Source organism: Dipteris shenzhenensis, chromosome 1 (assembly GCF_047967505.1).
Source record: "Dipteris shenzhenensis isolate YYH24624 ecotype China chromosome 1, Dip_SZ_1.0, whole genome shotgun sequence".
In the NCBI taxonomy this organism is placed as follows: domain Eukaryota; kingdom Viridiplantae; phylum Streptophyta; class Polypodiopsida; order Gleicheniales; family Dipteridaceae; genus Dipteris; species Dipteris shenzhenensis.
In genome coordinates this window covers 64,038,542-64,059,273 of record NC_141596.1, presented here as the reverse complement: position 1 = coordinate 64,059,273, position 20,732 = coordinate 64,038,542, and the positions used below count along the sequence as shown (strand labels likewise).

The 20,732-nt window shown below is 46.3% G+C and overlaps 1 protein-coding gene across 1 annotated transcript in view; it reads left to right on the top strand.

The window, feature by feature from the left end:
* LOC147906195 (transducin family protein / WD-40 repeat family protein) overlaps window positions 1-20,732 on the top strand; it is a 170,334-nt gene that overhangs the window by 37,896 nt on the left and 111,706 nt on the right. Inside the window, exon 4 of the mRNA XM_087377003.1 lies at window positions 1,681-1,749. Within this exon, the coding sequence (XP_087233129.1) occupies window positions 1,681-1,749 (69 nt within the window). The remainder of the gene's footprint in view (window positions 1-1,680; window positions 1,750-20,732) is intronic.

The window sequence follows — 20,732 nt, the reverse complement described above, 5'->3', positions numbered from 1 at the left end:
AAGCAAGGTTATTCTGACACCTGCTGCTCTATGTCGTCCTCTTCTGTTTTACTTAAATGGTAAGATACTTTGGCAACAGGAGCAACTCTCAGAACTAACCTTATCCTATATGCTAGTGCTCACTTAGGAGCTAAACCATAAGAAAGGTCTTAAGTAAAAACATCAATAACTCATTAAATTTTTTTTGAATCTTTTCAATTTTCTATTCAACTGAATGCAAAGAACTTCCAGCAACAAAGAAAACATCACAAAGAAATAGCTTGGCATGGTCGTGCTCAACCAATTGCTCCTTTGTATCGAACTAATGAGAGGAGGATCAGCAAGACCATGTTCACCATGAAGGTGGATCAGCTATCATTCTTCTGAAAAGTAAAAGAGTTATTTAAATAACTCCTCTATATGGTATCGTCGATAGAGCCACTCGTGGCCCTAGGACCACATCAGTCCTATGAAGATGCATAATTTGGAAATCAAGAGTATCTTTATACCCTTGTATTAAAAAAAAAAAAAACCCTTGTATTTTCAAATTTATATTGTGTTCTAGACGTTCTTGTCTTGACCCTTGGCCGAGGAGACTACATACTCATGTGCACCAAGACACTCTTGTCTTTTATGTGCATTTTATTCCCTAATGAGTGAGTAATTCAAGAAATTATGAGTGGCACTATCATCTACCATAACTTGTACCCCTCCCATGCACCCTAAGTAGATATCTCATAGGTGCAAAAGTGATTTCCACATGGCTGAAGTTATGAAGCAACCATGCTCTTCATCCTCACGAAAGACTTCAATCTCCTTGTATTTTGAATGTTGAGAAATTGACAAGATTTGGTACACTATAAACTTTCTTTAGTGGTTGCTTATCCTAATCAAAAGGATTCTTATTCCCTTTGGTTGGTCAGGGTAAATCGTGGCTATGCAATCTTTACCTGAACACTTAAAACATAGTTGAACCTTCATTGCCTTTATATACTGGTGTGGAGATAACTTAAACCTCTTGCTGGCAAAGTCCTCTGAATTTCTCCCCCCCCCGCGCCCCCCCCCCCCCAACTGCAAACCCCCCCAAGAAAGAGACTTCTATTTAGTATGAAAAAACTTGCAAGAGCAAACTCAAAGCGGTGCATGGCATGAAACAAAAAAACACCCAGAACGGGTCAACAAAATACCTCAATACAACTTGAAAGAAACCAAGGAAGAGGCTGAAAATTCCAGCTCAGTGCTGCTATAGGCCCTTCGATTCCTTAAGAAAAATATTTCTCTTGACAGAGGTTGGATTCTGTCCTCTGTATTTCTTGAGGACTAGAAGGCTTAAAATAACCATAGTTTATCAATTAGCACATGGTACAACATCTGGATTCTGTCCTCTGTATTTCTTGAGGACGAGAAGGCTTAAAATAACCATAGTTTATCAATTAGCACATGGTACAACATCATGCCATCCATGCATTTTGAAATCAAGGAAGGTTGCTTGAATGAATGCCAATCATCTCCTCTGTTACAGTGTCGATGTCTCATGAATTAAGGTCCAATTATATCAAAATGTATTTCCTGCTTTGGTGGGTGTATCTACTCACTTCAATTGCAGAAATAAATTTTTAGATTGCACTATTGATATTACATGTTTGTCTTGTCCTTTTGTCCAAAATGTTGTTGAAGATGATTGGCTTACTATGCTTTCAGGTTCAAGTGATTGCACTCTCAAGGTGTGGAGGGGGTCAAATTGTTTGCGGACCTTTTCAGGGCATTCTGGTATGTATGAGCAACATCATATTTAATATTCCTCGACTCAAATGTTCAGAAACATGGTGCAAATACTGAGCCAAGCAAATACAAACAGAATTTGGTGAAAAATAGGGTGACTACATAGAGTTAACATTGATACAATATTAAATTTTCAACCAATCAAAAGTGTGGCATATGAATGTGCATGTCGACATGCCAAACATACTATGCATTGTCATTTGAAGCAATGCTATAGGAGTATGCTAGCTTATAACAACTCTATAAAGAAAAATCAAAGGCCAAAGTAGGAACATAAAAAATGCTGAGTTGTATCTCCCTTGCCCCTCCCCTCCCCCCTCCTAAGAATTTGTAATGACAGTTACAGACCATCCCATGCTTAACCGGGATTGTATATTGGCATAATTATGTAATCCATGTGCGTGAACATCTTTTTCACACAATGACGGATGCAATTATGCATAAATGCATCATGGTAACAATTACTTGAAAACTAGGAGAATACTTTTGGTACTGAGTAGAGACTAGCAAAAGTTCTAATGCTGCCGGTACTATGATAACTACTAGTGGTATTTCTTACAAAACAGAGGTGGAGATTGCTTGCTACAACCCATACTCCCCACAATGGTTGCCCAGGATTCACACAATGTTAATTTCAAATCCTATTAACAATGGTTGCCCAGGATTCACACAATGTTAATTTCAAATCCTATTAAAAAAAACAAGAAGAGAGATATAGGAAGCAACCAGGACGGAGCAACAGTCTCCTCCACCATCAACTCATATTCACCTACACAATACTATTGAACACTACTAAGGTCACACCCATACATAGTAGATAAGAACTAACTATGGTTGAGTCAGTGTGACTCACCTTATTCACCTACTCACACAACAGGAACAATAACCGAGAGCTTGATTCCCAACACTCCCCCTCAAGCTCAAGTAGGGAGCATAACACCAAGTAGCTCTCTAAAGTATGTAAACTGATCTCTACCCAATGACTTGGTAAAGATATCTGCAACCTGATCTTCAGTCTTCACATATATGAGATCAATGTTCTTTGATAACACCATCTCTCTGATGAAATGGTAGTGTACCTCAATATGCTTAGTTCTAGCATGATAAACCGGATTACTTGCCAACTGCACGCTACTCATGTTATCACAATAAAGTCTTGACTAGTTTTTCCACATGCAGTCCCAAATCCTGCAAAAGCTTTTGAAGCCAAGCAATCTCACATGTAGCCAATGTTGCACCTTTGTACTTTGCTTCTATACTAGACAATGCCACTGTGGGTTGCTTTTTACTACTCCAACTCACCACTGCACTACCAAGGCTGAATGCATAACCACTGGTGGATCTCCTCTCATAGGCACATCCTGCCCAATCTGCATCTGTGTATCAAACTAGTTCTGTATCCTTTCCATACTCATAAAAGAGTCCGTACTGATATGTTGCCTTGACATAGCGCATAATCCTCCTCACTGCATCCAAGTGAGGCTTCCGTGGCTTCTGCATAAACTGACTAATGAGTCCCACAACATATGCCAAATCAGGCCTAGTGATTGTCAAATATATCAAACTGCCAACCATCTGTCTGTACATGGTAATGTCCTCAATCTCAGCTCCAGAATCCACCATAATCTTCAAGTTTTGATCCAAGGGGATATCCATTGGTTTGCAATCCTTCATGCCAGACTTCTCCAGCATATTGAAGGCATACTGCCTCTGCATAAGCCAAATGCCATCTGGTGTTCTCAACACCTTTATGCCAAGAAAGAACTTCAAGTCCCCTAGATCCTTCATATCAACCTCCATTTTCAGGTGGCTCTTAATTTCACCAATGCCATCATCATCACTACTAGTCAGAATCAGATCATCAACATAAATCACAATCACAACATATCCAACAATTGTCTTCTTTGTGAACAGTGAATGATCAGCCTTCCCAACTGCAAAACCAAGCTCATGTAGGTATCTACTGATCCTTTCATTCCATGCTCTAGGTGCTTGCTTCAGCCCATAGAGAGCTTTCTTCAACCTGCAAACGTAGTTGGGATAGTCAGGGTGCACATAACCCTCGGGCGGAACCATATAGACTTCCTCCAGCAAGTCACCATTTAGGAAAGCATTCTTGACATCCATTTGCTGCAATTTTCAGCCATTTGCAGCAGCGAATGCTATGACAATTCTCACAGTTGCCATCTTGGCAACAGGCTGAAAGTTTCCTCATAATCTAGCCCATACTGTTGTGCATACCCTTTGGCAACCAGCCTTGCTTTATACCTTTCCACTGATCCATGAGACTTGCATTTTACTTTGTATACCCATTTGCAACCGATAGGATTCTTGTTTTCAGGCAACTCCACCAAATCCCAAGTCTGATTAGTGGCAAGGGCATCCATCTCCTCATCCATGGCATTCTGCCAATGACCATGTTGCACAGCCTCACCAAAGATAGTTGGCTCAGTATGTCCCATAACTTTTGTCATACATGCATAATGCCGAGTAGCATAACCACTATAAGTTAACCTGTCAACAAGATACCTGACTCTCTGTGACCTTTTCACTGGAGTGCTTGACTCTCCTCGTTCATGAGGAGGTATGTACCTGCTTCCCTTGACTCTAGGTGTAGACACAGATGGTATACCTAGCTCACTATCCAAACTGTCACTACATGACGAATCATAGCCACAATTTGATGGCCCAGGGACATCATTTTCAGCTGGTGAAAGCACCTCAACAAACTTGGCTTTCCCTTTATCTCTCCCCCTCATTGACATAGCAGTGTCAGTGGAATTGTGTAACTAGCCAGACCAAGGATTCACTGTAGTAGAACTAGTAGATGTAGGCCCAGATATGGATGTACTAATTTGCTGATTTTTATCATATGCATGACCTGTAGATGCATCATTTGGAACATCCACTTTCGGCTTGCCATACCACGATTCCAGCTCATCAAAAACAACATCCCGACTCACCATAGTCTTCTTGGTCGATGGGTTGTAGCATTTGTAACCCTTCCGGTTCTGTGCATAGCCAATAAACACACATCTTTCAGCTTTGGGATCCGACTTCCGTCTCTTTTCATCTGGTATATGCACATATGCCAAGCTACCAAACACTTTTAAATGATTGACATCAGGCTTCTGTCGATATATTTTTTGGGGGCCTGACATGTTAGAGATAGAGTGGACACAGGTGGAGCGCCTGCAGATCCTCATGCTCTCACGGATGATCCGGGGGAAACCGTCTGTACCACATCACATCATTCAAGCCGAGTTTGGTGCTTCTCCACGCTAGCTAGATGCAGCCTTTTAGACCATCACATATCTACACCGGGTTAGATCATATGGGGACTGCACATCAGGGAGACAGAGGTTGCCATGGTTGGCTCTTGATTCCTCTGTGAGGTTGGCAGTAGAGGGAGACGAGCGATGCTCATATGCACGGACTCACAGATGGTTTGTGAGACTAGGGTTCCACATCGATAGGATACCTCCTTTTTAGTACAGTTTAGATGCCCCTCCGGTACTCCCACCCACCATCTCGATCGGGCCACACACCAACCAGGTCATTTGAGAGGATCTCCTACAGCTATACACCTTTAGGACCTGGTTGGAGCCGAGGGAGCTTCCAGTGAAGCTGAGTTTCTACAAAGATTATTATCTTCGTATTTCGGAGGAGGGATTCATCACACCATCGGGGTACACTGAGCTCCATATGCCTCACTCACTACGGATCTCCATCGGACAGTTTCGGGTATCATCACACCGCCTCCGCATAGAGAGCGGCAGAGCAAAGGGGATTCCTAGGGAGCATCGCTTATGCATATTGTGCGACTATCAGGAGGTTGAGTCGGAGGAGCATTTTATTTTCAGGTGCCCAGTATACTACGAGATCCGAGGTCGCTACCACTGCCTCTTCAGAGATGGCTCCGGGCTCCTCTTAGAGCAGGATCACAGAGTTCTTTCTATCGAGTGACATTGATCGTCCAGTCTCTAGCCACAGATGTGACAGAGACCCCGACCCGACGACCGTAGCACGACACACGAGACATCGAGGGGACACACATATCACTCTGGGGGACCTCCCATCATTGTTTAGACCCGGGATACGTCCCACGGGAGTCACGGTGGCTCTGGTCTTGCGTCGAGCCTCGTCCAGGAGACCGAGACGCACGGCACCCCTTGACGGGCACCAACGTCCCATCACCGGCTCTAGTCCTTTTCTTTTCATTGTTACATCTAGATGTATTTAATTATGTATGATCAGACTTAGGATTCAGCATAGGTCATGATGCTCGTTTCAGTAGCTCCACCCTTACTGTGATTTGTATCATGTTTTCTTTCAGTCTCATAGACCCATCGGTATTCCGAAGACTCTAATAAAATCTCTCTCTCTCTCTCTCTCTCTCTCTCTTTGCATCTTTGCATTGGCATATTGTACTCATCCCCCTATTTTGCTTTCTTCCTTTTTCCAGCACCCCAAAGGTTTGCTACATCCTCATACATCATTTTTGTGGAGTCTTAGTCTCTCTGTGAGCTACCAGGACTCCCGTGTTCCTCCAAACACAAAAAGTGCTGCTGTAGTTTTTTTTGTTCAAAAGTGATCAAATTGTCATTTTCCGGACTGTTTATTTCTCAAACTGTATGGATTTGGATGCTGGTCTGAACTGACAAGTTAGAGGCAAGTATACAAGCTCCGACTTTGCTTTTGGAAGCAAGTTCATTTGGATTTACTGTCAAAAGTTATGAGCTTGGGAAAATCAGAAAAAGTCTCAGTTTACAACTTATCGTCAAATTGTTAGATGCAGTTGCAGGTATGATATTGCAATGTTCATGAATATATGTGATGGTATTTGGATGCCCAATGGTTGGATGTTAATGTCAAGTAGCTTGACAGATGCTATGCCTTGCCAGTGATAGTAGCAAAGTGGCATTTTGAGTCCGATTGATCCATTGAACTAGTAACTGGAAGTTTCCGGACTGCTGTCAAAAGTGTGTAGGTGCCTGTTTTTAGGAGCAAATAACAGTGAAACCTTACAGAATTTGGACCTGCACTAAACTGGAAAGTTGTAGACCTGTGGATTCGCTACAATTTGTTAGTTGATAGTTTTTGCAACTGAGGTAACGTGCGAAAGTTATTGACTATGCAAAACAGCAAAAAGTTACAGAAATCTGCTGTTGGAAACCATGGCTAATGCTAGTTGCAGTGATAACATTACACAGATTATTGGAGAGAAGTTGGATCAAAATAATTATGTCATTTGGAAGTTTCGGATGGAAAATTTCCTGACTGGAAAAGGCTATTGGGATTTGGTTACAGGTGATGAGAAAGAGCCTAATTTGCCAGAAAGAAATGCTACTGCAGAACAAGTTGAGAATCATAAAGCTTGGCTGGAAAAAGCACGGAGGGTACTTCAGTGGTTTTCAATATCTATTTCAGATGCCACAGTTATGCAAATTCTGAAGTGCAAGTCTCCCAAGAATGCATGGGATATCTTGACAAGATATTATGGCACAACTACAAGTGCCAGGAAAATTCAGCTGAAGCAAAAGTTCAACAATATGTCAAGGCAGGATAGAATAATACAAGAGTACGTGACTGAAATCAAAACCATAGCTAATCAATTAGCTTCTATTGATGCTTCTGTGGATGATGATGACATGGTTGCAGTCACTTTGAATGGACTTCGTCCTAAATATAAGTCTTTTGACACTTCTATTTCTGTGAGGCAAAATATGCCGGATTTCAATGAGCTAGTTGCTCTTTTGATCCATGAGGAAGTGAAGCTTGGGCTAAATACCAATGGCAGTAGCTCAAGGAATAGTGATGTAGTGTTCTACTCTGATCAGAGAGGCCGTGGTGGATGACACAGAGGTTCATTTCGTGGTGGAGTTGATGGCAGGCATGTCCCTAAAACCCCTAGTCAGTCACCTCAGAGAGGAGGTGGAGCCTTTAGAGATAGGGGGAGAGGTGCTTCTCATGGTAGAGGTACTTGGTAGCAACCACAACAAACAGTGCATAATCCTAATAGTGATAAGACATGTCATTACTATGGCAAGGTCGGCCATATTGCCAGAGACTGTTTTAAGAAGCAAGCAAATTAAAGAGGAAAGGCAAATCAGCATGGTCATTTTGCCTCTTCTAGTCATGCACATGAGACATCCTCAGATCAGCTATTTTCTATGACACATGTATAGGATCATAAGCCTACTGATGGTGGCTTGGATGATATATGGTATATTGATTCACGAGCATCTAATCACATGACACCACATGGAGAGTGCTTTGATGAGTTGACTCCTGGTGTGCATGGTTATGTTTGCACAGGAGATGATACACAGCATGACATTACACACAAGGGTGTTGTGCCTTTGGTAATGCATGATGGTCAAACCAAGAAGCTGCGTGAAGTGTTGCATGCGTCTTCGATCACCAAGAACTTGTTGTCTGTTGGACAAATGGTTGAGCAGAACTTGCAAGTCCGGTTTAATAAGGATGGATGCTTCATTGAGGAGTTTGGTAATGGCTGCAAGTTAATTGCGAAAGGGAAAAGGCAAGGAAGAATGTTTACTTTAGATGCAGGCATGCCAGAACTAAAGGCTGCCATGTTTACCCATGGTACGGGTGTTGTCTTTGATTTGGAAATTTGGCACCAACGCATTGGTCATATTAATGTTTAGAAGCTGAAAATATGCAACATAAAGGCATTGTTGTTGGCCTACCAAAGTTCAAGTATACTGCTTTAGAACATGTTTGTCCTGCATGCCAGTTTGGAAAACAATCAAGGTTGCCATTCACGAAGCATCTGTGGGAGAGTAGTAGACCTTTGCAGTTGATTCACTCTAATGTCTGGGGTCCAGCTCAGACTACCTCGATGGGAGGTTCATCATATTATGTCACATTTATTGATGATTTCAGCCGGTATACATGACTGTATTTTTTGAAACATAAGGATGAGATCCTGCTTGCCTTCAAGCATTTCAAGCAACATGTTGAAAAGGAGTTTGGGTCATATATCACATGCTTGAGATTAAATAATGGAGGTGAATATCTGTCAAATGAATTTGATGACTTCTTGGCCTATTATGGGATTAGACAGGAGCTTACATGCCCATATACACCACAGCAGAATGGAGTGGCTGAACGTAAGAATGGAGTGATTGGTTTGTGTGGTAGAGCCATGTTGAATGAAAAGAACTTACCTGATTATTATTGGGCAGAAGCACTTGCAACTGCAGTGTATGTGCTGAATCGCACTCCTACTGCTGGCATTCATATGCTCACACCATATGAGAAGGTCTGCTGTACATACCGGTTGGTCGGACCAACGATTCGAAGAGAAGAGCCTTGGTCCGAGGGTTTTGGAAGTGGGAGTGGAAGCATTGTCTCTCTAGCCGAGCCAGTGAGGCGTATCCCCTACTCAGTCTGGCCTGCATCGCTGGTCTCATGGTGAAGATCGGGCCGGAGAAGATGACCCCCAAGTAAGTGTATGAGGATACGATCTCAACTGGTGACCCACCGAAAGTAAAAGTAAACTGCTTCTGCTAAGGTTGACCTCCAAATCATGGGATAAATAAAAAGCCTGCAGTGCATCCAAGTGTCGCTAGAGCCCCTCGGGTGTGGACGACAAGAGTGCCTCCGAACACCCCCATGAAAGTCTCAAGCTCATCGACGTAGAGGCCAAACAGGGTCGGTGATAAGGGACAACCCTGCTTGACCCCTATGGTACTCAAGATCTCATCTATCCAACCTGTGTCTGTCCGAACTCGGCGTGAGACTCTCTCATACAGTGCCATGACTGCCTAGATGATCTCCTGATCAAATCCCTGTGTCTGTAGGCGTGTGATGAGACGAGCTCAAGGTAGTGTGTCAAAGGCTTTGCGAAAATCCACAAAGCAGCAATATACCCTCTCCTTTCGTGATCTGGCCTCCTCAATGACACTCCTACTCTGTGATGTCATCATGGATAGTCTCATATGGGCTGTGCCCGTCAGTGGTGACCTCTCGCGCATAGGATGATGTGTCTGGGGGAAGGTAACATACTGCAATGAAGATCGGTCGTGTGTCTGGTAACTGAATACGAATCCACATGTGTCATGTACGTCTGCAGGAGGCGGGCCTATGAGAAAGTGCAAAACCAAAAGGTAACTCATACAAGCCACTAGGGGCTGAAGTGAAGGGATCACTAAGGCCCTTGCTGAGTGCTAAAGTGCTAAGCTAGTGAGCAAAATAGTAGAGTAGCAAAATATTTCAGAAGAGTATCAGGTGCTTAGAGATAACGTCCCTAGTACATGCCCACGTTCCATATATTCAGGTAACCTGGTGGCTCTTTGATGAGATGTGAGGAGCTCTCGTATCTCTCTCTGTCGAGGTGCGGTGGAGGGCGTGGTCTCCTCGATCTCTGGATCCGATGGGCTACGTCAAGGGTGACGCCTCGTCTCTGGTGGTCACCTCTAAAGAGGGCTGAAATAGGCCGAACTACTATTGTGCGTGCTCCGGTCCCTCTCTGTGTCACACATGGAGTGTGTGCCTCTATTCTGGTGGCAGCATCGTGGTGGGGACTCCTACTGCTAGTCTGTGATGCTCTTGCCTCATCAAGCTCCTCTCCCTCAACCTCATCGGCAAGTGACTCAGATGTATAGAAATTTGTAACAAGTGTCTGTGCTCTGTCAATCTCGGTAGCAAGTGGCATCAATCCCTCCTGCTCTCGGGTCTGTCGCATCATTATATCTCTCTGTCGTTGCATGTCAATCAGATAGAGCCCAACACAAACCTGATTGGGAAAATGGATCAGCCGTGTAAGTGGACCGAATCCATGCCCCTCCTGAAAGATGTAGTGATATCACCCTTGGATCCAGTAGACTGGGCAGACACATAGAAAGTGCTTCTCTGTCTCGATCTCATCCATTCGGCACATTTTTGTTACATCAAACTCTGGCCTATGATGAATTCAAGGGTTAGATTGCTTCTCTGTTCTTTGAGGTGGTTCTCAAAGAGTGACCCACAGCTTTATATGTCGCAAAATAGCTATTCTAAATATATAATGAGCTTCATCTTTCTATTGCCGAAAAAACAGTGCTGATTATATTACTTCGAAAACAAGATACATGAGGTCAGCTTTGCAGCTGACGGGGCTGCGTTCACAAATCGGACGCAGCCCAAAAAGGAAACAAAAAAGGAAAGCTCTCTCTCACGGAGGGATCAGGCGAGTGTGAATGAACAGCCAGAGAGGTGGTGAGTAGCGCCACTGAAGGCCCTGCGAAGTATGCTCGAAGAAGAGGCCCTGTGTGTCCCAATCACGGAGGAAACGTCTCCGCTTCTCCCGGCCAGCCCGGGAGTCTCCCTGTATCTGGTCCCACTGGCCTCTGAGGGTGTGTATAATCTCACTCCAGATGTCAGTCATGACCTGGGCAGTCGAAAGGGAGGTGCCACCGAGGATCTGCGCGCAGCGCGAGGTCCAAAAGAGCTTCATCTTTCTATATTCCTTGCTTATGATCTAATTCATTACTCTCTGGTAGATACAAAAGCTTAGAGGACTTTGACATTATAAGTACCACTTATGTTTTTAAGGATTTTGACCAGGATATGTGCATTTGCTAGGTTTTCGGCTACTGACCAAGCGTTTGTTGGATATCAATCTGAGCTCTCTAGGTTCTAGTTCATTCCATAATCACTCAAATTTTAAAGATGCGCAGGAGGAGATCATGAGCACAAGGTGGACAGAGAAGATCGTGAGCACCATTGGGGGTCAAATAGTGTTGTCGGCTATCACCAACCTTGTTTGGCCTCTACATCTTGAGACTTTCATTAGGACATTAGGGGAGGCAGGCTGCTCTCTCATTGGCTCCGTGATTCAGATCCTTCTCTATGTAGAGCATGTGGTCTTACTCTCATCTTTAGCAAAGGGCCTTGGATGCACTCCATACCTTTTGCGAGACGCATGATTTGAAGGTCGACCTTGGTAAAAGCAAAGTCATGATCTTTAACACATCCCAAGCGCAATGGCACAGAGAGTAGTTCATGTAGGATGGATTATTGGTGGAGGATGTGGCATCTTGCACATATAAGCCCCACTCAGTAGGGGATACCCCACACTTGCTAGACTCCAATGGCAAAGCTTTCACACCGATTTTTCAGGATCCTCAGGCCAAGTCTCTTCTTTTTGACTCCTTGGTCCTCTTAAGAGGCATGTATGGCAGTCCTTGCTGGGGGCCTAACCCATCAGAGGCAGATTGGGGCCGAGTGGGGGGGGGGCGTTTCAGGTTTGCTTGTTGTAACCGATGATTCGTAGTAAGCGGGTAGTCCCACATTAGATGGTCTAGCTGAGCTTGGGGCATCTCCACTATAGCTTGATGTAGCATTTGAGCAGATCACATACCTCTACCAAGTTAGGGATTATGGCTCCTTGATCTCAAGTTGATGTAGGTTACTATGGTAGTATCTTCGTCCATGGACCATGACTTTGGCAGCTGAGGGTGATCAGATCTGTTGGAACACATAGTAGATGGTTTGAGAGCTTGGGGCTTCATATGTACATATTATCCCCTTTCAATATAGCATTGAGACCCCACATTAACTACCATGAGGTTAACCAGGTTATCCGAGAGGATCTCTTATAGCTACACACATTAAGGACCTGGTTAGCCTAGCAAGCTTTCCGTGAAGCTTAGCTTGTACAGGGACCACTAGTTACGGATATGAGAGGATGGATTTTTTGACCCTCGAGTCTATGCATGATCCACCTTCCCCATTCTTTGAGGATATAGTGTTGACCAATGAAGTCAACCTGAGGGTTGACTGGTTCGAATTGGCCTACAAGGCCATACCAGGGCTAAGTGCTAACAGCTCTGACGTGATGTCCAGCTCTACATGGCATGCTAGATTCCACACTGTTGTCCCTTTAGGCACCCAAGTAAAATCTCCATGATGTCTCCATGATGATCCTAACTAGCCTACAGGCCATGTGCTAACAACTCTGATGTGACGTCCAGCTCTACATGGCATCCTAGATTTCACATTGCTGTCCCTCTAGGCACCCAAGTAAAATCTCCATGATGTCTCTAGCCTGGGTGTGGTGAATCACTGACCCACATCTTATCAAACTTGTGCCAGTTAATAAGATCTCCTCAAGCGAGGCAAAACACCTCCATGGCTGTGTTTGAGGGGAGGGGTTTCTATCCTTCCGGAGGTGTTACCGGAGGCCAAAGGCCACTGGCGTGAGAAGCATGAGTTTTGCAATGCTCTAATGCAATGGATCGCGCAGAGCGCACCGTGCAGTAGTGTGCGAGTGTCGTATGTTATACTGCAGTGAACGACGACGTACGAGTGCACTGTACGAGTGCACTATGCTAAATGACAATCACCGGCGAACTCCACAACATAAGCAAAATAAGAAAATCCTAACACTGGTGAACAATCCCCATATTGGGAAGAGACAAGAGAGATGAGAAAGTGACCGAGTTATATGACTGGGCTAGTGTCCCCAGGTCACAAGTCGCAAGTCACAAGAATACACAGGTCTATCCCCATAGTAGACAGAGAGTACCCACAAGTCTCTCCACATTCTCTCCTTGGCGAGCTCGTAGCTCTAGCCTCTATCTCTCCTCACTCTCCTCTCTTTCGCTCCCGTGCCGAATGCTGAATGAATTTTTCTCTCTCCCCCTTCTCCTTCATCCTCATCCCCCGCCTTGGAGGGTCCCTTCTTCGCTCAAAATCCCCCTCTTTCTTTCCATTGGTCATCATCTTATCTCCTTAGTTGTTGAGGATAGCTGTTGCACCGCTGGCTCTCTTGATGGCTACGGCGACTTCTTGACTCCCTGACTCGCTCTCTTGATGGCTACGGCGACTTCTTGACTCCCTGACTCGCCAGCCTAATGGTGTAAATTCTCCATGTGTGAGCTGGATTACCGCACCACTGCACCACTGTATCACTGAACCACTGTGTAAATATAAAGACTCCTGACTGCTCCATGTGCTAAGCTCACTCTCCATGTGCGCAGCTCTTGATGAGATCACTTTGGACATGATACTCCTGGTTGACCTGTGGTTGACATGTGTTGACCTGTGGTGGACATGTGTCGACTTGTGGTTGACATGTGTCATTACATGATTGCCTCGGATAGTACTCCTGGATGAACCCGTGTGATCGCGTGGCTAACTTGTGTTGACACATGGTCAACATGTGGTCAACAGATGTTGTCATGTGGTCAACGCCTATTGACAGATGGTCATCGTGTGATAAGGTAACAGTTTCCCGCGCCACGATCATTCACCGTCCCGGTGAACAGAAATGGAGGACGAATCCATCAAAGAAAAAATAAAAATGAACTTACAAATTATTGATATGGTGATGGAGTAGGAAAAGGAAATGGTACAGACCATGTGGTTGGCCGTGGGAGTAATCCAAGATTTGTATTAAGTTGAAACATGAAAAATAAACTGCTGCGTGATAAGGGACAGCATGGAAAATTGCAAAAAAAACTAAGTGCATCTTGAGGTAAAACACTGGTATTTACAGTGAGGGCCAAGCAGCTTGGCAAAATCTAACAGTGCAAAAAAAAAAAACCCAAACGCCCATGTATCAACCCTTGTATGAGATTACTGAGGGTGGTAATCAGCAGCCTGCTCCTCTGCCTTCTCCTCTTCCGCCTTCGTATTTGGCTCTGTGGCCTTTTGCTCATCCCTTTGCTCTGGCTCAGTCATATGTATCTGTGGATGGGGGGCTTCCTCCTCACACTCAAGCGTGTCCATCACATTTCTCAGATTTTCATACCTGGCTTTATATCGGTGGTATCGCCGGTAGTAATGATCCTTTTGCCCTTGCAAGGTGGACTGGGAAGTCTGGAGGGTGGCCAATTGTGTCCGAAGATCTGTGAATTCTTCCTCCATGGATGAACGCTTCTTTTCCAATTCAGCCACTCTGGATTCTGATTTTTCCTTGGCAATCTCGGAGGAAGACAAAGATTCTTTTAACTGTGTAATCTCTTGGTGAAAGCTGGTCACCTCTGTGACATGCTGGCTTTGCAAAGTTGCCAGAGCTGCCGCATGTTGGCTGCGTAGTGTTGTCATTTCTGCTTCCCATTCCTGCCTGTGATTATGGAGGCGATCCTCAAGGGCAGCCTGCTGAATATTCCAAGCGATGTCACGCTCATGTATTGCTGAGTCCTTCTCTTTCTGCCACCTTTCCTCCTGTTGTCGAAGTGTCACGTCTGTGGCGCGCTGCTGGGCTGCCTGTGCTCTCTCGAATTCTAACTTCAAATGTTGCTGTTGAGAGAGAAGCTTATGAGCATAACCTGTGGAATTGAAGACCGCTGTCCCAAGCTGCGTGAAGGTGTCATCCATGATACGCTGAGCAAGATGCAGGGACCTTTTCATCCACGCATACCTGTCGCTGTAATTCATCCTGTCTGCCAAATTAATGACGTCCCCCAATTCCTCAAACATGTCAGGGAGAGCTCCTTCTTCCTCGGTTGACAGGTTTCCTGTAGGTGCCAATTTGTCCAAGTGCACAAAACATGTCGGGGCCCTGGAGATCTTTTTGTTCTGTGCGAGGCAGTCCTGCAAGGGAATGGTGAAGATTTGATTGAGATCCTCCTCTTCCCCACATACTGGTGAGCGTTTTTTGTGAAGGACAGATAGTAGTTGGCTGTAATCTTCATTCTGTTTTTCCACCAGGGAAATATTTGAAAGAGGTGGGCCCGATGAAGCAGCTATGTAAGCTGTGAACATATCATTCTCATGAAGGGGTGGGCAATCCACAGATTGGGACAGAATCCCTCCCTCAAATACCTCCTCTGATGCTGAAGTGGCTGATGGAGGATCTCCTCGAGAGGGGCTCCCACTCCGGTCTCTGCTCCTGTCTCTGCCCTGTGGTGGTCGTGGTGGGGAGGCCGAAATGTGAAGTACACCTTGGGATGACATCTCCTGAGAAAGCCCGTGGGAGTCAGGTCCGAGGCTAAGATTCAGGTCCAACACTTGGTCCAAAACATGGTCAGAGGTCGCCTGAACTGTGGTGATGACTGCATCGGTGAAAGTGGTAGGGAGTGAAGATGAAACAGCTGCAGTCCTTCGTAACAATACATCTTTCGAGGAAGTCCCTGGTACAACAGTCGTCGTCACTGGTACAACAGGAGGTGTACCTGGTGCAATCCCTCCCATTGAAAGTCTGGAGATTCTTGGAGAAGCCTGGACAAGTGTGACTGATGGAGAGACAAGTCCTGGCACGGGCACGACTGATGGAGATACAAGACATGTCACTGATGGGAACCCTGTGGCACAGGTAACAGAATATACTGAAGAAGCTCCGGTGCAAACTTCATGAGGTGGCGCTCGCCGAGGTGTCCTCCTGATCGAAAGAGGAGAGGAGGTAGTCCCGGGGGAAGGAACACTGGAAGTGATAGTGAACGATATGGAAGAGGGGGTGACAGGAGGGGAGAGAGATGATGAAGGGAGGCGACCTGTGACAATGGAAGGAGGGTTGGCCTTCCACTGATGAAGTAAGAAAGTGAGGTGGGGCCCACAAGTACAAGTATATGTGCCTCGACGCTTGCGAACTGTGTTACGAAAGGCAGAGTAGAAGAGTGAGGCGAAATCGTAGGGAGTGACCAAGAGAAGGGAGTCTAAGGCAGAATGGATCGCCTTGGTGATGAAGAAGTGGCCTGGGGCAGAGTAGAAGTGCGTGAACAAATACCTCGCTAGAAGCGCCTCTCGGCTATCTCCCTCTAGAACCTTCTTGCACTCATGTCCTCTGCGATGAGTTTTACAGGTAGACAAGAAGGACATGAATGTGGGTGAGTCGGTGTGAGGTGGCAAAAAGGGAAGTGTGGGAAGACGGAGATATGTGGATACGAGACTAGGAGTGAACATGTGATGGGAATTTAAGAATCCGAATGTGTCTGTTGCAAAGTCATAAGACTGAATGAACGCAGTACACATTTGGACGTCCACCTGGGGAAGTGTGACATCATCTGACTCCATGAGAGACATGCGGGCTATCTCATCAGGTGACAAGATGCTAGACAGCTTGAGTGTGGGATTGAGGACAGGTTTGAAAACCACCCGAATGATCGAGGAGGATGAAGCCGGGGGTGGAAGATCATAAGTTGTACTTTGTGGGGCCAAATCACCGCCACCGTTACTGTGACCACTGTGCCCATTGGATGCCTTGGATGGTGTTTTGATTGTACCTGTGGGGGGCAGATAGTCAGAGCCTCCATGATCTAAATCAGAGGAACTCGAAAAGGGGGATAGCTCCTCATCCGATATGATAGTGATCCTGTTGGAGGGAGGTGAATCTGCAGCTGCTCGAGGTCGTTTCGAAGTGCTTTGTGGTATAGACCCGGCACCCAGTTCATCAGTGGTGCGTTTGCCAAGTGATGCCATGGAAGATGGTCCCGATCCTGTTTTGTGGCCTGCCCGAGCCCGATGGAAGTCAACGAATAAAGTATCGCGGGGTAATTTGGGTTTGTACTTGTGGCGAGGGGCACAGGTAGGCATGAACGATGGTGTCATATGGAGAGGAAAAGAGTGCGGAGGGGGTGTCGATGTCGAGGTCTGGAGAGGCAAGGAGGGAGGAGGAGGTGTTGATGTCGAGGTTAATAAGAGAGGAGCCCGGAATCTGCTACGAGAGAATTCCTTAGCAGAGCCACCAATGCAGGCCCATGCTTCGTATGGAGAGGAAAAGGGTGAGGAAGGGGTGTCGGTGGAGAGGGAGAGCAAGAGGACGGATGTAGACTGATAGGGAAGGAGGGGTGACGAGGGGGGAGGAGGGGGGGATGGAACAAGGAGGGGAGAGGGGGTGATGCAGAGGGTGTAGGGAAGAGAAGGGGGGAGAGTTGCGCAGGAGAGGGGGACGTAGGCAGGTAGAGGGAGAGGGGGGGAGGGGCTGCGCAAGAGAGGGGGAGGGCAGGGTGGTGGGTCATCTCCACGGTGAGCTTGGGACTTTGTTTACAAGTGAGGGCAGCGTAGGCAGAGAAGTGGTGTGGTGTAGACCCATGCTGAGCCGGTACTATCTCTGGTATTGGCCCACTCGGAGTAGATCCCTTGTGTCGACCTCCTGGGAGGCGATTCAGAAGTGTAATAGTCTGATGCTTGATTTGGGGGGTCAATAGACAAAGTTGTTGTAGAGTGAGGTTGGGTTTGAAACTCATAAGATCTTCAAACAGGGAGTAGTGGTGGACACCAGCATTAGCCGATTCAGAACTGTAATAATCTGATGCTTGATTTGGGGGGACAATAGACAAAGTTGTCGTAGAGTGAGGTTGGGTTTGAAACTCATAAGATCTTCAAACAGGGAGTAGTGGTGGACACCAGCATTAGCCTTCTGCAACCTCATCCTCCTAGCCTCTGGCCGAGGGTCGAAGCTTACACGAGGATGTGGATGTAGGTCTGAACTGTGAGTCATTGTCTCTAGTGGTTTCTCTTCCATCACTCCTTTCCCTTTTTCCCAGGCAAGACTAGGTCTTGTCCCCGTAGCCCCTTCTCTGTTGAGTGCTGTTGGGGACAAAGTGGGAGGACCTACTCGTGCCTCCTTATCCCGGTGCTGTCCGAGGGTTGTCACTTCTGTTGCAAACCTCACAGTTTTGGACTTGCGGGATGGAAGTTGAGGTGTGCTACCTTCATCTTCAGAACTTGTTTGAAGATCTCTCGTGACACCCTTTACCACCTCCTGATACCTCAAAGGCATAGAGTGATCACCCGAGGATGAGGCACTTCCAGAGTTAGTGGTTGACCTTAATGGCTGTGCGCCCTTCGAGTTTGTTTCTGAATCACTATCAGAAGCCAGCATGGGTGGTCTATTCCTGGGCGTACTGTGTACCTTGGAGGAGGAGAATGACCTCGGTGGGGGAACACTTGTCGAACTCATTGGTGCTGAGGTCTCCAGTGCTGACTGTGTCACGGCGCCCAACACTGCGCCAATCAAATGGGGACTGTTGCCCTCCCCCGCCAGTACTACATCAACCATATTTACTTGGGATGAGGGTTCCACTCTTCTATTGGGACAATCTTTGGTGTAGTGGTCGTTTGTGTTGCACTGTGTACAAGAGGGTCCCCCGAACGGATGTGTACAATCATCTTGGTAGTGGCCGTACTCGCCACATTTGTAACACATGATGGGTCTTCTAAAGTTTGTACCTCTGCCTGCACCTCCACGTCCACCTCGGGAACCACCCCTTCGACCGCGTTGATAAGAGGGTCCATAGCCACCTCCTGACATAGGTGGTTGGTACGGGGCATAGTATGGCTAAGGATAGAAATAAGGGGAACCAATTGAATTGGGGGCAGGAGCTTGGAGCAAAGGGGGAGTCGGAAGCAATGGAGGTGGCATGACAAGAGGAGGTGGTGGCTTAGATGCTCGTGCAAGAGGGGGAGCAAGAGATTCTTTTGCTAGGCTAGAAGTTATGGGTACCGTTCTGTTGACTGCAACAACTAGAGGTTCCCCCGAGATATACTCTGGAAGAAGCTTCTTTAATCCTTTGAGGTACCTACACTCAGAGGCATCATGTCCATGGATCTCACAAAATGTACAAAATGAGGTAGAAGTAGGTGCCTTTCGCTTGGAGGGGCACTCCCAGTAACCATGGTTAGAACCCTTGCATTTTGTGCACCAAAGGCCACTTCGAATTTGGGCCTCAAAGGACGATTGGCCATCCACCTTTATTCTATCTTTCAGGCCTTATTTGATTTCTTCTAACTCCTTCTTGAGTTGCTGCCATGCGGATGATCCCTCCTCTCTTGGGAGTTGGGTGGTCGTATTCGTTGATGCGGCAAAGCTTAACTGTGACCGTTCCATCTTGACAGCTTCTTTTAGGAAGTCTTGAAGTGAGGCATGTTCAGGGAGTTTATCCACCAACCTTATAGCAATGGAAGGGGGTAATGCTTTCAAAAACCATCCTTTCATGACAGCATCATTAGGTGGCATAGACATCTTTGCCGCCAAGACCCTCATCCTTGTGTACATCTCAGAGATGCTTTCTCCAGGCTTCATGGTGTCAGTGGATAACTCTTGGACAATCATGTGTTCGAATTTTTCCAACTTGAAAGTACGTAAGAATTCCTCCCTTAGGTCTGTCCACGTCTGGAAGTGGTCCGGAGGAAATTGACTGTACCATACATCCGCGGCATCCTCCAATGACGAGAGAAAGATGTGAAGGAACGCATGCTCTTTCTCCACATCTTTAGCTCTACATGCTGTGAGGAACTTCCTCACATGAGCTTCCGCATCCTCATGGAGGTGGCCTTTGAACTTTTGAGTCTTCACGTGGACCTTGTTGAGTAGCTCAAGAAGTCTAGCTCTGTGTGGAGGACTGAGAACGGCCATCCCCACCCGAGAGGTTGGAGAAGATGTAGGAGTTGGAGGAAGTCCCGATGGGGCTGTAATGAGTGTTGGTGTTCCCAAGGAGGAGACCACCCCGACAACTCCTCCTGTGGAGGACCACAATGGGGAAGGCACTACTGATGTAGTCATAGAGGAAGTGTACCCAGATGGTAGCGCGTAAGTGGGGGGTCTCAGTGTTGCAGAGGGAAAGGGTGAGAACATGGAAGATGTGGGGGTAAAAGAGGATGGGAGAGCATTTGGGAAAGAGAGGGACGGAGTTGAAGTCATGGATGAGTAGGCAGAAGGGAAGGAAGGAGGTGGTGGAAAAGGCAACACCAGTGTGGATGGAAAGGGAGATGAAACCATCATGGCAGGTAAAGGCATGGCCGGAGCAAAAGTATCCCCCAATGGGATAGATGTAGAAGAAGGATTAGCTAGGAGCCGAGAGCTATGCATAACAGATGAGGTAGCAGCTTGTCCACAAGAGGTCGAGGCGGGAGTAGATGGAGTCACCACTCCGGTAGAAGAGGTGGTTGATGAAGACATTGTTGCAGGAGGAGGAGAGGGGCTGCCTTGACCTTGATGAGTCCTTGAGGAGCCCTTGTCCTTAGTACCCTCTTCTTTCACCTGTTCTCCGCTTTGCACTTCTTCTTCTCCGGAGTCC